Below are 14,019 nucleotides of genomic sequence, written 5' to 3' on the forward strand. Positions count from 1 at the left end.
TGCTCCGTTTTCTCCTCACCCCCCCCCCCCCCACACACTTCAGCACTCGCACTCCTTCACACTCGCTTTATTCCTCCTCACTCCATTTCTCTCCCGTCTCACACGCCACGACACTCTCTCTCTCTCTCTCTCTCTCCCTGCGCTCCTCTCGGTTTCTCGGAGGGTCGCTAAGCAACTTGGAAACACAACAGCACAGCTCTCGAGTCTTGCGACGGGCTCTACTTGATCCCGTGGTTTCAGACAATGTAATAAGGAGGCGTGTCTGCCTGAGAGCTCAGATAGAAATACCGTATGACTTGGTTCTTACCCAGGAACAAAAGACTTCAGCACCTCCAGAACAACAGGGAGGCTTCCAAAGAGAAATACATTCCTACTTTCTTTGAAACTAGAAAAAGGAACATTCTGAAATTTAAAAAAATAATTCTATTGACAACATCATTCTGTACTAACTGAATCAAAAGATTGTTCTTTTTCGGTTTAATCGTTTAGGTGTTTAGGCCCCCTGGTGGTCCAAAGCGGCACCTGCACACAGACTTTCCACTTAAATTTTAGTTTGAATAGTTTTAATGTGCAGCAGAAAAAGCATTAGACCATGGTATGTAAAGGACTTGATCTACAAAAACGTGTGACTCGTGCTCCGATACGCCCAATCTCTCCATACAAGAAGCACTTCAACACAAGCACACGCAAACTCGCACAATATCTACTGTAGAACAACTAACTTTCATTAAAAAAAGAAGACTTCTGCAGTGTTGATGGTGGTGGTCACAGCAGTAAAGCTAGCCGCTTACATTTTATAAGTACATTCAAAAACATCATGGCTTTACAAAAATATACATTTACTGGCGTGTGTACAGCAACACTTTGGCACACACGACAATTAAAAAAGACCACCAGAAGGATACCTAATGTCTGGTTACAAATCAAAGCTCACTTATGAAATCAAAGCTCACTTATGAATGGCACTTAACTACAGCAGAAAGGGCCACTTCCTCCGGCCGCACTCCAGACCAAACCTGCATCAAATATCATTTGAAAATACCTGTACCGTACTTGGGGTATGCTTGATTAATCCCCCTGTGCATTTGCAGCAATAGAACAGACACAGGAGTGCCGAGTAGGAGAGACGAATTAAACACACCCCAAATCCAAGCGTTGGATCAAAGCATTTGAGGCAGGTCTGAGCTTCAACGTAGACAGGTAAACGCTCCCCTAGGAGAAGTATCACTGGCAGACACATGTACATCCACACGGCGCTGGGTGACTACAGTCTGGCTTGGGCCCTGAGTGGTTGTCGGGGGTGATGGGCAGATAATGTTGCCTTTTAGCATGTTAGCATGGTTTGCGCCTGGTATTGAGACAAGACAAGGAACTGGGGGGGGCACTGAGTAAACACATCAGAGTTTGAACACACTGGACACCCCACTGACATCTTACACAATACTGTTCAAACTAAATGGCAGTTTTTAAGTTTGGTTTAGTCCAAAGGAGAGAGAGAGAGAGAGAGAGAGAGAGAGAGAGGGGGGGAGGAGGGGACATCTGAACAGTTGGGCTAGTCCTCCACCAGGATTGCGGTCTGCTCCTGCCCCCCCTCCCCTGCAGGGCACAGTGGGCCGGCCCACCACAGGGTCAGGGCGTTGTCCTGGCGGACCTGCGGCGACGTCACCATGGCGTCGCCCTCGGAGTCGGAGGCCGAGTCGCCCTCACTGTCGCCCGGCCAGAGGAACTGCCGCTGCCCGCTGGACGACACCAGCAGCGGCATGAAGGGGTGGATACTGGAGGGAGGAGAGAGAGAGAGAGAGAGACGGAAGAGTATCGTAAAACAGTACGAGAGGAAGGAGGTGGAGAAGGCATATCGTCCACATCCTGTCTCTGTTGCGTTATCTAACCGCCGGGCAAGGTGCTTGATTGAGCCAGCCTGTCGGCGCAGGTGGAGTGAGGGGCGGACCTGATGCCGTTGGTGCAGTCTCTGTGAGCCTGGAACTGCAGCTGGGGCTGCAGGAGCTCCTCGCTGCCATCAGGGGGCGCTGTGAGGGTGTCCCACACTGACACCATCCCCTCCGTGTCTCCACTCAGCAGGTACCTGCCAGACCTGGACACACACAGGTTTATCAACTATGTTCAGTGTTTTCGAGGTGGAAGGCAGAGAGGTCGATGAGGACAGGGCGAGCAGGTGGCGGTACTTACGGGTCCAGGTCAAAGTAGATGCGCTGGTTAGTGTCCACGTTCCTCTTCAGAGAGAACAGGACCTTTCCAGGGTCCCTCAGGTCCCAGCACAGGATCTCTGGGTCCTGACACACACACATACACACACGCACACAGCTCAGGATTCATCGCAAGCAACTCAGTGTGCGAGCAGAGCTGAACCACCCTGTTACGCTGTAACACTGGTTCCCCCTCCCAAGCCCACCTTGCGCCCCCCTGTGTAGAGGTGCCGTCCGTCCGGGGAGAACAGCAGGTGGGTGAGGCCGCCGCTGTGCCGCGTGGGCATCAGGGCGAGCGAGGAGCCGTCCTGGCAGTCGTAGAGGCCGGCGGTGCGGGAGTAGGAGCCGCAGGCGTACACGGACTGACACGGGCTGAACGCCATGCAGGAGATGATGCCCGTCTGGCCCTGCTTCTTCACTGGGGGGGAGGGGGAGGGGGTAGGAGGGAAGAGGGGGGAGGAGGAGGGGCACAGGGTCAACAATACCCCCCTGGAAAACACGGCTTTGCTCAACGCAAGCTCTCAAAACACACACACACAGCCTCTCAAACAGACCTTCTCAAAACGCGCACACGAGTGCGCCTCCCTCGGACCCGCTACCACTCCCATGTCCTGCTCACCTGTGGTGGGCCTCTCCTCGCAGCTGCGGCCGGGCCGCTCGGTGTAGAAGACGCGGACCGCCTTGTCGAAGCCGCAGTACAGCTGGGCGCCGTCCGGGGAGAAGCAGAGGGAGTGGGCGGCCGTCAGCTCGTCCAGGTGGTTGTAGGGGCGGAAGCTGACCCGCACCTCGCCGGAGAACGCATCCCAGATGTGGACCGGGTTGTCACGGCTACTGCTCGCGATGCTAGACGGGGGCGGGGGAGAGAGGGAGGAGAAGGAGGGGGCGATGAGAGACAGAGAGATGAAGGAGGATAACGGATTCTGTGTGGGAATTGTGAAGGGAGGGAGGGATGGATGGAAGGACCGTCTGGATAAATTGGGTACGTCGCGTTTTGACAACAAAGCCCATCCTCGCCATTAGCGCGCTAACAAGCGCGCCTTTTCAACTCTCTAATAGCCTGGCTGTGAACAAACACTGAGAAATCACTGCGGCTCAATTAGATTACTGGAAACAGCCCTTCTCCTCATCCTTGTGTGTGTGTGGAGTGTGTAAAGCCTGATTGATACGTGTTCCGTTACCAAGCTGAGCTCTTTGTTCCTCGCAAGGGTGGAAACACCCAATCACAGCCTGACGCTGCCTGGGCCCAGCCTGGGCCTGGAGCGGAGCCTGGAGGTAGAGTTGGAAGCCTGCCCAGACACCAGACAGCACAAAGAGGCCCCACCAGTACTCATTCTTCACACTCCACGGGAGGGAGAAGGGGGCAACCACACAGGGCTTCTGGCAGACGCAGAGATGGAGAGAAGGGGGATGGGGGGGGAGAGGGGCGCTGCTCACTCCAGTCCCCTGCTACCCCATCAGACCCACATTAACTTTGGTCGTGCGCGACTGAAAAAACATAAAAACCGCTGCCGTGATGTCACCCCCGTCTCCACGACAACCTGCTCCAGGCCTGCCAAAGGAAACCGAGCAGGGAAATTATATTTCGAATCATCTAACTGCAGTGGCTCCCCTGGTCCACAGGACTCGTCTCTAGACAAAAGCTGAGAAACAGAGTGGCTAACGTGCCCTGACGACAGTACACGGTAGCAGCTCTGTCGGAGCGTAGAAAACCACCCTGCGCCCCTCGGACTGCACTCTCCCCGCCATCCAGGGAGAGTCGGGGGGGGGGGGGGGGGGGGGCGAGTGGTTGTGGCAGGAAGTTGTCAGCTTGGACTGGTATTTTTTTGTCGTCGTGGCCTCGCTGTACTCTGGAGATAATCACCTCCGCGTGTTGCTAACCCTCTCATCCTCCAGGCCCAGACCCCACCCCCCCCACCCTCCCCTGCTCTTCTCCCCAGGAGAGGGTGTCTGCTGCTGGGGTGGACCCGCGCCCACGCGGGAACCTGATCAGAGAGGAACCGTCAGGGGAGGTGGAAAAGGAGGAAGGGGGCGCCGGTAACGAGGACTCGTTAGCTGGCCCTACCGCCGTTGCCGGTGGCGACGCCATTGTACGCGGGGAGCAGCCGGATGGTATTGATCTCAGGGCTGCCCAGAACGAGAACGATGTCATAACTGTGGAGCTTTTCACACACACAGGCACGCACGCGCACACACACACACTGGGAGTGGGAGGCTGAAGAAAAGAAACGTCAAAGTCTGGAAATCATGAAGCACTTAGAAGAGTGTGGAGTGCTGTTCTGCTGGTGACTCAGTCTGCACTTCTCCACAGGGCACACACTGCTACAGGAGGGTCTCAAGGAGCACAGCCAACTGGGCCCAGCGTAATGAGACAAGTCACACACACACACACACACACACTTTGTGCTCCACAGCAAGCTCCACTGAGTGTTCAAGGACTGACTCATCCGCTGCAGTCATGCCAGTCGTAACAGTGTGTCTGGTCTGGTGGAGAGAGCACACTCACCGTGGCTCAGACGCACTGGACGGTTTACAGGTCTGCAGGGGGTCATACTGGCTCTGAGAGCCTGGAGACAAGTTGCTTTCATGCCCATCTGGGAGGCCTGGAGCACATACCCTTGGCACTGAAGTGGGTGGTGAAGTATGTGTCTGTGTGTGTGTGGTGTTTGTTCCTGAGTGCGTGGTGAGTGTGTGTGTGTGTGTGGTGTTTGTTCCTGAGTGCGTGGTGTGTGTGTGTGTGTGGTGTTTGTTCCTGAGTGCGTGGTGAGTGTGTGTGTGTGTGGTGTTTGTTCCTGAGTGCGTGCTGAGTGTGTGTGTGTGTGTGTGTGGTGTTTGTTCCTGAGTGTGTGTGTGTGTGTGGTGTTTGTTCCTGAGTGTGTGTGTGTGTGTGGTGTTTGTTCCTGAGTGTGTGTGTGTGTGTGTGTGTGTGTGGTGTTTGTTCCTGAGTGTGTGTGTGTGTGTGTGTGTGTGTGTGTGTGTGTACTCACAAACAGGAGTCTGGGTCCAGTGAGCTCATCTTGGGGTACCAGCAGTAGTCATAGATGGTGTCTCCTTCTGCCATCCTCAGCACTGGGCTCTGCAAGAGGGGGAGGGAGGGAGGGAGGGAGGAAGGGTAGGAGAGGGTGGGAGGACATGTAGAATTCAACAGGGCTTAAAGAGAGGGTAGCAGTCTTCCAAACTATACATGCGTAAATGTTCAAAAAACAAGCGCTGTTTTATTGGAATCCAGGGAACACTATGGGGACTGGGTGGCGAAGTTGGGGGGGGGCGGTGGGGGGGGGCTCACCATCTCAGTGAGCAGGTCCCAGTTGTAGCTGTAGAGCTCTGGGGGAAGGTTGTACACACGCAAAACGTTGTCTGCACTGTTGGTGAGGATGCAGGAGCCGTCTGGGGCCCTGAAGAGGGAGAGGCAGGGTTAGAGAGACAAGCAGAGAGACAGGACTAAAGAGGCAGGGTTAGAGAGACAAGCAGAGAGACAGGACTAGAGAGGCAGGGTTAAGGAGACAAGCAGAGAGACAGGACTAGAGAGGCAGGGTTAAGGAGACAAGCAGAGAGACAGGACTAGAGAGGCAGGGTTAGAGAGACAAACAGAGAGACAGGACTAGACAGGCAAGCAGAGAGACAGGAATACAGAGGCAGGGTTTGAAAGACCAATAGAGAGACAGGAGTACAGAGACCAGCAGAGTGAGACAAATCAAACCTCAGGTGCCAAGCGATAGTCCTCAGGTGCCAAGCGATGGAGGAACAGGTATTGTTTTTGCTGAACTTCTAAATGGTGACTTGTATGACAGGGCAACATTACCATTTGCAGCCTCTGAGGTAGTTCTCTGGGAGGTTGGAATACTCGGCCCAAGAACCAGTCAACATCTGGGGGTTCTGGCTGAAATCTAGTCCCAGGCTGCAGAAAAGCATAGGGAACAACAACAACAGGCCTTGCTGAGTGTGAAAGAATGTTTGAACAAAGCATCCCTACAAACACTGAATAAGGAAAGGAAGCACAAACATGTTAAACGATATGCACACTTAATCTAGGTCAAATGTGCTTCATAAAAAATGTATGTATGTTAACTCGACTCACTGCTGTCCTTCACTTGGGCTGTCGGCTGAACCAGTACTCTCCTGCTCCTCCTGCTGCTCCTTCTCCTCCTCTCCATCTTCACGTGCTCCATCTCCATTCTGCTTGACCTCTCCTTCTACAGCTACCTCCTCGACCTCCCCCCCAATAACTCCAACTCCCAGATCTCCTTGCGGGACGGGCGCTATGAGTGACAAAGTAGTTGATTAACCAACGTGTACTGCCTAAGCTTGTGTGCCATTGATGAACTTATTACAGCTAAACTATGCTAAGATAAGCCACGCTAAAACAAACTACCGAGTGTACAGAAATCTAATGAGCAGGGTTAAAACGGGCCAAAACAGTTAAGAACTTTACCATCATCTTGCAGTGACTGAGCCAAGCCCTCCTGTGTATCAAGCCTGCCCACTACTACCGGGGCAGGTGGATTGTAGGACCCAGGGAGGTTTAGACTGAGCTCGAGCCCCAGGCTCTCTCCAACCAGCCTGGGCTGTTTGGCTGCACGGGGGGCCTCCTCCTCCACTGGCTCTCCCAGCACCCAGCTCTCCTCCTGGGCAGGACGATGCAGCGATTGAGGGGGCTCGCCGTCTGCCTCCGCATCCTGCCCTGCACTGCCTACCCCTCCACTTTCACCACTCTCGACTGGACCAGACATATGTATTGTCCTGGAACTTTTTTTCCTATTTGAAACCCCTCGTTATTCCTTGTTCCTTCAGGATTCGCTGCTGCAGCCGTCAGACGTGGGTGAGGTAGGTGCTACTCGGGTAGTGTTTCCTCCGGCAGTGTAGCTGTTTGACTCTGTGGGAGGGCGGGGACATCACAGCACTCAATGGACACTGAGGGCGAGGGGGGGGCAGAGAAGCAATGAGAGATGAACTTCAGTTAGAACGTGAAGACGACATATCATCACTCCTTTGGCCAGCAAACGTTAATGTCGAAAACAAAGTTCATGAATAGGCAAGCTATGTGCACTCAATACCCAATCGCGTGTACTTAGTAACATGTAGAATCACATTCAAGTGAACATTCATGTATGTAATGTTGTTGATATTACAGAATTGATCCCGCTAGCTAGCTATCGTACCCATATAGGTTAGCTACGTTGAATCCTAGTAGTTTTCATGGAGTTAGCCTGCTAGCTAGCTACCTTTATGGTCTGCGTCGCACACTGTAATGCCAACTTCGGTCTTTGCTAGCTTCTTTACGTTCTTTGGTTGTTTATAGGCTCCAAATTATTTACCTACGCTATTTCGTTTTGAAGATAAAGAGTGGCAGCTGGTAGTTACGAGCTCGTGCCGCTGAAGTCACAGGGAGCCGCCATGATATACGCACTGTTGTCATGGAGCTATCGCGAGACTCAACTTGCAGTTCTGCTTTTACTACAACAGACGTTATGGCTTGCGTATGTAAAACTAGAAAGAGACTCATTAACACGTTCAGATGTACGTTTAAATGCTTCTTTTATTGTTTTTTTTTAAATCTTTAAACAAACAAAAACCAAACTATTTACACTTTTCTTTAGATTGTTCTTTTTCCCAAATGCATTTGTTGTATTACATGTATGCTATTATCACAAATATTCTAACAGTTCAAAGCAAATGGAGCTGAGCGGACTGGTTGGGGGTGGAAAAGAGGGTACATTTCCATTTTATCAAAATCTACTGGTCGATATTCATTCATTTCATGAATTCATACATCAATCAAAAGCTTTTGTTGTGATTCCTTAGGGGCCTCGCTGCCATGACAACACAATCCCGACGGATCTCTGATGACAGTTTGAGACTAGACGACCTGCCGATAATAAACACAAAAACGACATTCTGACAGCTAACCACCGACTTCTCCGACAACAAAGACGCCTTTAAAAAAAATGAAACGCACATATGACAGTTCAGAGTATGGCACTTAAAAGAGATGACTGCATTATTTATTTATTTTAATACGAGAAAGAAAAAAACTGAAGCCCACTTCAAACTAGGGTGCCACTGTGTGAGTCACAAAAGACTTATCTTGACAATGATGGTCAAACTCCCTTCGACATCACAACCCATAGACATGTATACATGTCTATGTCACAACTGACTGCACACAGACCGTTTCAGACCAAGTCTCCTATCTGCTCTGAGAAACATGTTGGAAATAGAATACAACACTATCACTCATGTGCCTGTGGAGAAACACTGAATTGCTGCTTGTCACAAATACCCGCTAGGACAAGCATCATCAACTGCATCGATGGAATAAAAATATTTTGACCTATTTAATGTCTTAAGTGAGCCTCCATGAATAAATACTTAATAAAAATGTTTCTGAACAAAACCATCAACTCCTTTCAGATCCAAATATTAAAACGAATCATGGCAAACAAAAGTCATTTTGAGCAGTACTCAATAACCTCAGCCCATTTAGTAGCATCTAGACCAGTGGTTCTTAACCCTGGTCCTCAGGGAACCCCTGTCCTGCATGTTTAAGATGTTTCCTTGCTCCAACACACTTGATTCAAATGAATGGGTCATTATCTAGCTCTGTCGAAGCAAACATGCATTTGAATCAGGTGTGTTGGAGCCAAGAAACATCTAGAACAGTGGTTCTAAACCCCGGTCCTCAGGGAAACCCCTATACTGCATGTTTTAGATGTTTCCCTGCTCCAACACACCTGATTCAAATAAATGGGTCGTTATCTAGCTCTGTAGAAGCCTGGTAACAAACATGCATTTGAATCAGGTGCGTTGGAGCAGGGAAACATCTAAAACAAGCAGGACAGGGGGTCCCTGAGGACAGGGTTGAGAACCACTGATCTAGAACATTCAGGACAGGGTTCCCCGAGGACAGGGTTAAGAACCACTGATCTAGACAACCATTAGCATGGCTCTCAAGTCTAGTATGTTTGACCCCTTCTGCAAGTTGACATGAGGGTACAGTGTTTTAATTCAGCCCCTCCTGCTCAGCTCAGCTCCAATCAGAAGACTCCTCCCATCCTGCACCTGCAGCTACACGTAGAGGCATTTCAAACTGGGAATCAGCACATTTTGGAGAAAAAAACAAAAAGGCAAACCATCATCATAATCACTATCATCAGAGATTGCCTACTGTTCTATGTTTTGGTTAATGTTTGAACTACAGTGAACACATTTAGAAGATGTAAATTGTATGCTAGTACGTCACACAACACACAGCAGTCCTTGTCAGCCAATAAGAGATGCTGTTTGGTAATATGTCCTTCACTCCCCTCCAATCAAAAACCGACGTCTTTTTGAATTGGCCAACCAAGGCGGACAGTCTGTACAGTTAAGGCAAGTCAAACTGAAAGAAATAGACCCAAATCCCCACAGGACAAAAACAACAACTTTTACATTATTTACAAAGCAGACAAGGCTCAAAGGATATGGTACTGAGGCCTGCTAAATGTATAGTGTGTATGTGTGTGTGTGTGAGAGAGAGAGTTGTAAGCTCTTTACACATCTGTGTTTAGAGTGTTCAGGAAAGGGACCTGTATGTAATGTTATCTGTGTGCATGTTTGGAATGATTTTACACATTTTAGCTACATTTAAACATGTCTATATGTGTGTGTGTGTTTGACAAGAAGTCTTGTTCTCCACCAGGGAAGGGGCTCCACCCTGCCCCTTCACCCCAGGTTCCAGTCACCATTCCTGGGCAACAGCCTTGGATTGCGGCCCCTACAGTCAGGAGTCATCCATCCCAACGCAATCTTTGTGGTCTCCCCTGAAAGGTCCGTCTCTCTGTGGCTGCTGAGGGAGCCTCACAAGGGGCAGCCTCTTCCTCAACCACTGCGCACGTAGAGGGAAAAAAGCCCTTGCACCCAGAATTCACTGCAGACGCGTGGTATCGGGAGGGTCGGCACGGCGGATCTCAAAGTTGGAAGGTCAAAGGTCGTGGATCCCGATTCTTCACGGCAAAGAGCAGCAGGCCACAGCAGGAACCCTGTGGAACGAGAGTCAGCAATTGAAACATGTAACAAAGCAATAGTTGCAGAAGCAAAGTAGCAGTAGCAGTCATTTAATCAAATTAAATTCAATCAAATCCAACCCAGTTCTGCACGAACTCAATGCCTAGAATACACTGGAGTGGTGTCTTACCCACATCATGGTTCTCCTTTGCAGTAGTAAAATCACACTCCAGGGAATGGAGCCGCTCCCCTCCATCCACGCTCTCCCTCCCCTTCTCCTCTGACTCCTCTTTTGGTGTTTGTTTTGCCAGATGGGGCGGGATGGGGCGGGGGGCGCATCCATGTTGATGAATGCCCCCTATCATGGTTCAGTCTTGGGAGTCGCTGCATGTACCCCTAGCCCCACCCCTCATCCCTGTGCCCGTTTCTTGGGACAGGGCGACTGGCAAAGGGAGTATAAATCAAATCCAGTCTCAAGTAGTTCATATAACTCCCAAGTATGTATATATCAAATTTAAAAAAAAAACTTTTGTATCTTTGAGGATCATCCCCTCTTGCTCCTCAGATCCATCCTGTCCCTCCTTCACAGTGTGGAGGGCCCTTCTGGATCGGTGGGAGTCCCAAGTGACGTCTCACTCAAGGGAATACAAAAATAATGTTTATCTACACAAGGAGGAGTGGGGGGGGGGGGGGGGGACGCCGGGTGGTCTTCAGTCAACAGTATTACGGCACTCCCCTTGTCCACTTCCCCCCTGGATACTTGTTTTTGATTGAAGTTTTTTGTTTTTTTTCTCATCTCGTTTTTCTTGAGACACACTGACTTAAGTCCACATCCTCAATTAACCATCTTGCTGTAATGCTCCGGTTCCCACAATGCAATGGAACATCACAGCTTGAATGAACACAAGTGCATAGTGAGTGTGTGAGGGGGGGGGGGGGGGGGTGCAGAAAGGGCCCTTGCCTCACGCTTGCCGCCACCCAACATCCTCCCCCCCCTCGTTCAAAAAGAGAAACTAAAAAAAGGAAGGTAAGACCTGCCTATACACAGTCCTATCACATGTAAATGAATGGTAGGTTTGAGGTTATGTATACGAACAGTTCCAATCCTGACAGTGTCCTTTCCTTGCTTCTCCTATCTCTCTCTCGTCCACGCCACGATGATTTGTCCATCTTGGTTTTCCAGGTTCGCAAAAAGAGGAAACCGGGAAGAAAAGTATTCAACTCTGCATCCAGAATGTTTGGTAAAGCGAGGATGTTGCAAATTCCATGTACCAGCTAAATCCACACTGTTCATTTTGTTTTAATTCCACCAATAGAAAGAGTTGATCTTCCTCTTGTTCAGCTACAGGCAGTAAAAAAAAAATGGAAGAAGATAGCAGAATGGATAAGGAAAAAAAAAAAAAAAACTGGTAAACAAAAGTAACCCACACATTCCATCTCAAAAAGAAAGTTGAGACAAAATGAAGACAATCTTTGATTTGTCGCTCCTCATGCTCCTTTTTGTCCGTTAAATTGTAGATTATATCATTGCTCTTCAAAAAACTAACAAAAAAACCAACATGCCACTCATTGTCCACAGTGCAGAAGAGCACTTGCAAGCACCCCACCCCCCCCCTCCCCTCGAAGACCCCACACTAACCTGCACCCACAAAAATCCATGTGGTCTGTAAACAACCTAACCTCCAGTAAGGAATAGAAGAGGTTTTTTTTTGTTTTGTTTTTTGTTTTTTCTTAGTCACGTTGTCCTCGCAAGAACAGGATTGTAGAGGCAGTGGGTTTAACTGTGTCAATCCAAGAGATATTTTTTTCTCCTTTGTGTATAAAAAAAAAGCATGTCTCAACTCTTCAGTTTTTTTTCAGTTTTTTTTTCTCGCTTGTTTACATTTTTTGACATTTTAAGAAGGAAAAAAATAATCTGTTATCAGCACAGTTCTTGTGTTTTTTTTGGAATACATTCAATCTTTTCTTAAGAAAGAAATAATACAAACGCACTTCACATGGCGATAAGGAAAAACAAAATTAAGGAAAAATAAAAGATTAAAAGGAACAGAAATAGCAGCCCCAAGTGCTCAACATAATCTTAGTTCAAATACTTTTTTTTAAACTTTGTATATAATGTATATATTCATATATATTTTCATTAATATTTATATATATAAAAAATGAAAGTCATCAACAGCAACAATGAATATAGGTAACACAACATACAAACATTTTGTGCACCTTCCTGTACACTTGCACAGTTGGATGCTAATAGTTTGAGTCTTGAACTCAAAACCTTTCATTCACGAGTTTGAGAGGTGACTAAAGGCAACGTGATCACACCCCAGAAAAAAAAAAAATGGACTAACCTTCCAATGAACCATCCCCAGGATCCCCTAGAAATAGTATCTGGTCTCTCACTCACTCTCAACCTCAAGATAATGTCTCAATGGCCGTTTGCGCTATTTTTCAAAGTCCTTAGGCACTATTGTGCATTCATACACATAAACACGCACACGCACAGATGAGTACCTGTAGTGATCACTCACCTCTAAGAGACCAGCAACACACACACACACACACACACAAACACACACACACACACAGAGGTTTTGCCCCACGCCCTCATGGAGGCTGACACGAGGCCAGCGGGGAGATGGTGAGCTGGGTAGGAGGCCACGCCCCTCCATCCAGACAACCAATCGACAAACAGTAAAGGTGAACCCATGTCCCATGACAGGGAGCATAGCTACTGATTACAAGTGTCTGATTCTCTGTTTACATTTCCCTGGGGATGAAAAGCTGGTGAGATAAAGGATGCGTTGTGCGATTGCCTGCCCTCTCTCTCTATTACTCTCTTATGCTCATTCACACTCTAAACACACGTTTAGACACACACAGTCAAACATGGATACAAAGGAAAGTCCCCCTTTAACAAAAGAGGTACACATTCTACTCATGAAATTACAAAATTATCATTTGAACAAAAAGAGAAAAAATGACCTCTTATGTTTCATACATCTTGGTAAGCATTGAAGAAAAACATAGTGCAGACAGGCAGGTTACTGATGTACACCTGCCTGCTGACACACTCAAACTCTTACAAACACATTCACTTATTCAACACACACACACACACACACACATTCACAAAAATATTCATCTCAATATATAACCCCATTCGTTGACATTTTTTGTTGTAATTTTCTTTCTTTTTTAAACGCAAGTGCAAATCTTCAAGTTTTTATTAGAATTTTTTTTAATAGCTTTACTTTTTATATAAATGTCTTTCTTTATAAAAAGGCTAAACAAACAAACAAAAAAAAACAACAGTGTTTGTCTTTCAAGAAAGGATTTGTTTTCTGATAAGGTCTTTCAAAATAAAGGTCCCCCTGACTTTGCTAAAAACAAAAACACTGTCACTTCCACCAAGCAACCAACCACCTCAACCTTCCAGTTCTGATTCATACACGCAGTGTGCCCCCGCAGTATCGTGTGTACATGTGATACACACATACCACCTGGGCACTGATTCTGTGTTCGACACCCAAATAAAGTAAAACAAAAAAAAATAAACAACCCTATTCAAATCCCATCTCAATAAAGTGCATTAGTTTGAGTTTAAGGTGCTTATTCTGTTTAAGTGCCAGAGGATGCCTCCCTTCGCCCCCTAAACTCTCCCTCCACAAGTGACCGATTAGAGGAGGATAAGGGGGGGGGGGGGCGTTACCATGGCAAAGGAGAGAGGAGGGATACAAATTCCACCTCTACATCCCTGCCTCGCCCGGGCTCCCCCCACCCATCTCCTCACCACCCATGCTGCTCTCTCCCTCCACACCCCCCCCTCCCTCCC

At 48.3% G+C, this 14,019-nt stretch overlaps 1 protein-coding gene and 1 long non-coding RNA gene across 7 annotated transcripts; both read right to left on the reverse strand.

Moving 5' to 3' along the window:
• Window positions 1-546: 546 nt before the first annotated feature.
• wrap53 (WD repeat containing, antisense to TP53) lies at window positions 547-7,615 on the reverse strand. Of its 6 annotated transcripts, none has more exons than XM_084692175.1 (11): window positions 7,521-7,615; window positions 6,634-7,112; window positions 6,280-6,460; window positions 6,004-6,099; window positions 5,488-5,596; window positions 5,189-5,277; window positions 2,824-3,047; window positions 2,411-2,622; window positions 2,188-2,291; window positions 1,949-2,092; window positions 547-1,775 (listed from the first exon to the last, which is right to left on the reverse strand). In XM_084692175.1, the coding sequence occupies exons 2-11, from the start codon at window positions 6,929-6,931 to the stop codon at window positions 1,553-1,555; spliced, it is 1,680 nt and encodes a 559-aa protein (XP_084548301.1). In that variant the 5' UTR covers window positions 6,932-7,112; window positions 7,521-7,615; the 3' UTR covers window positions 547-1,552. The 6 variants fall into 6 exon arrangements, with proteins under 6 accessions (XP_084548301.1, XP_084548300.1, XP_084548299.1 ...); XM_084692174.1 differs by having other exon boundaries at window positions 7,517-7,615; XM_084692173.1 differs by having other exon boundaries at window positions 6,634-7,074; window positions 7,424-7,615.
• Window positions 7,616-7,719: 104 nt separating this feature from the next.
• On the reverse strand, window positions 7,720-14,018 carry LOC146222027 (uncharacterized). The gene is made up of 2 exons (XR_014746693.1): window positions 10,375-14,018; window positions 7,720-10,219 (listed from the first exon to the last, which is right to left on the reverse strand). It is a non-coding gene; the product is annotated as an uncharacterized LOC146222027 (long non-coding RNA).
• Window position 14,019: the final 1 nt, after the last annotated feature.

This window comes from Hypomesus nipponensis, chromosome 25 (assembly GCF_054491055.1).
Source record: "Hypomesus nipponensis isolate SF chromosome 25, ASM5449105v1, whole genome shotgun sequence".
NCBI lineage: Eukaryota > Metazoa > Chordata > Actinopteri > Osmeriformes > Osmeridae > Hypomesus > Hypomesus nipponensis.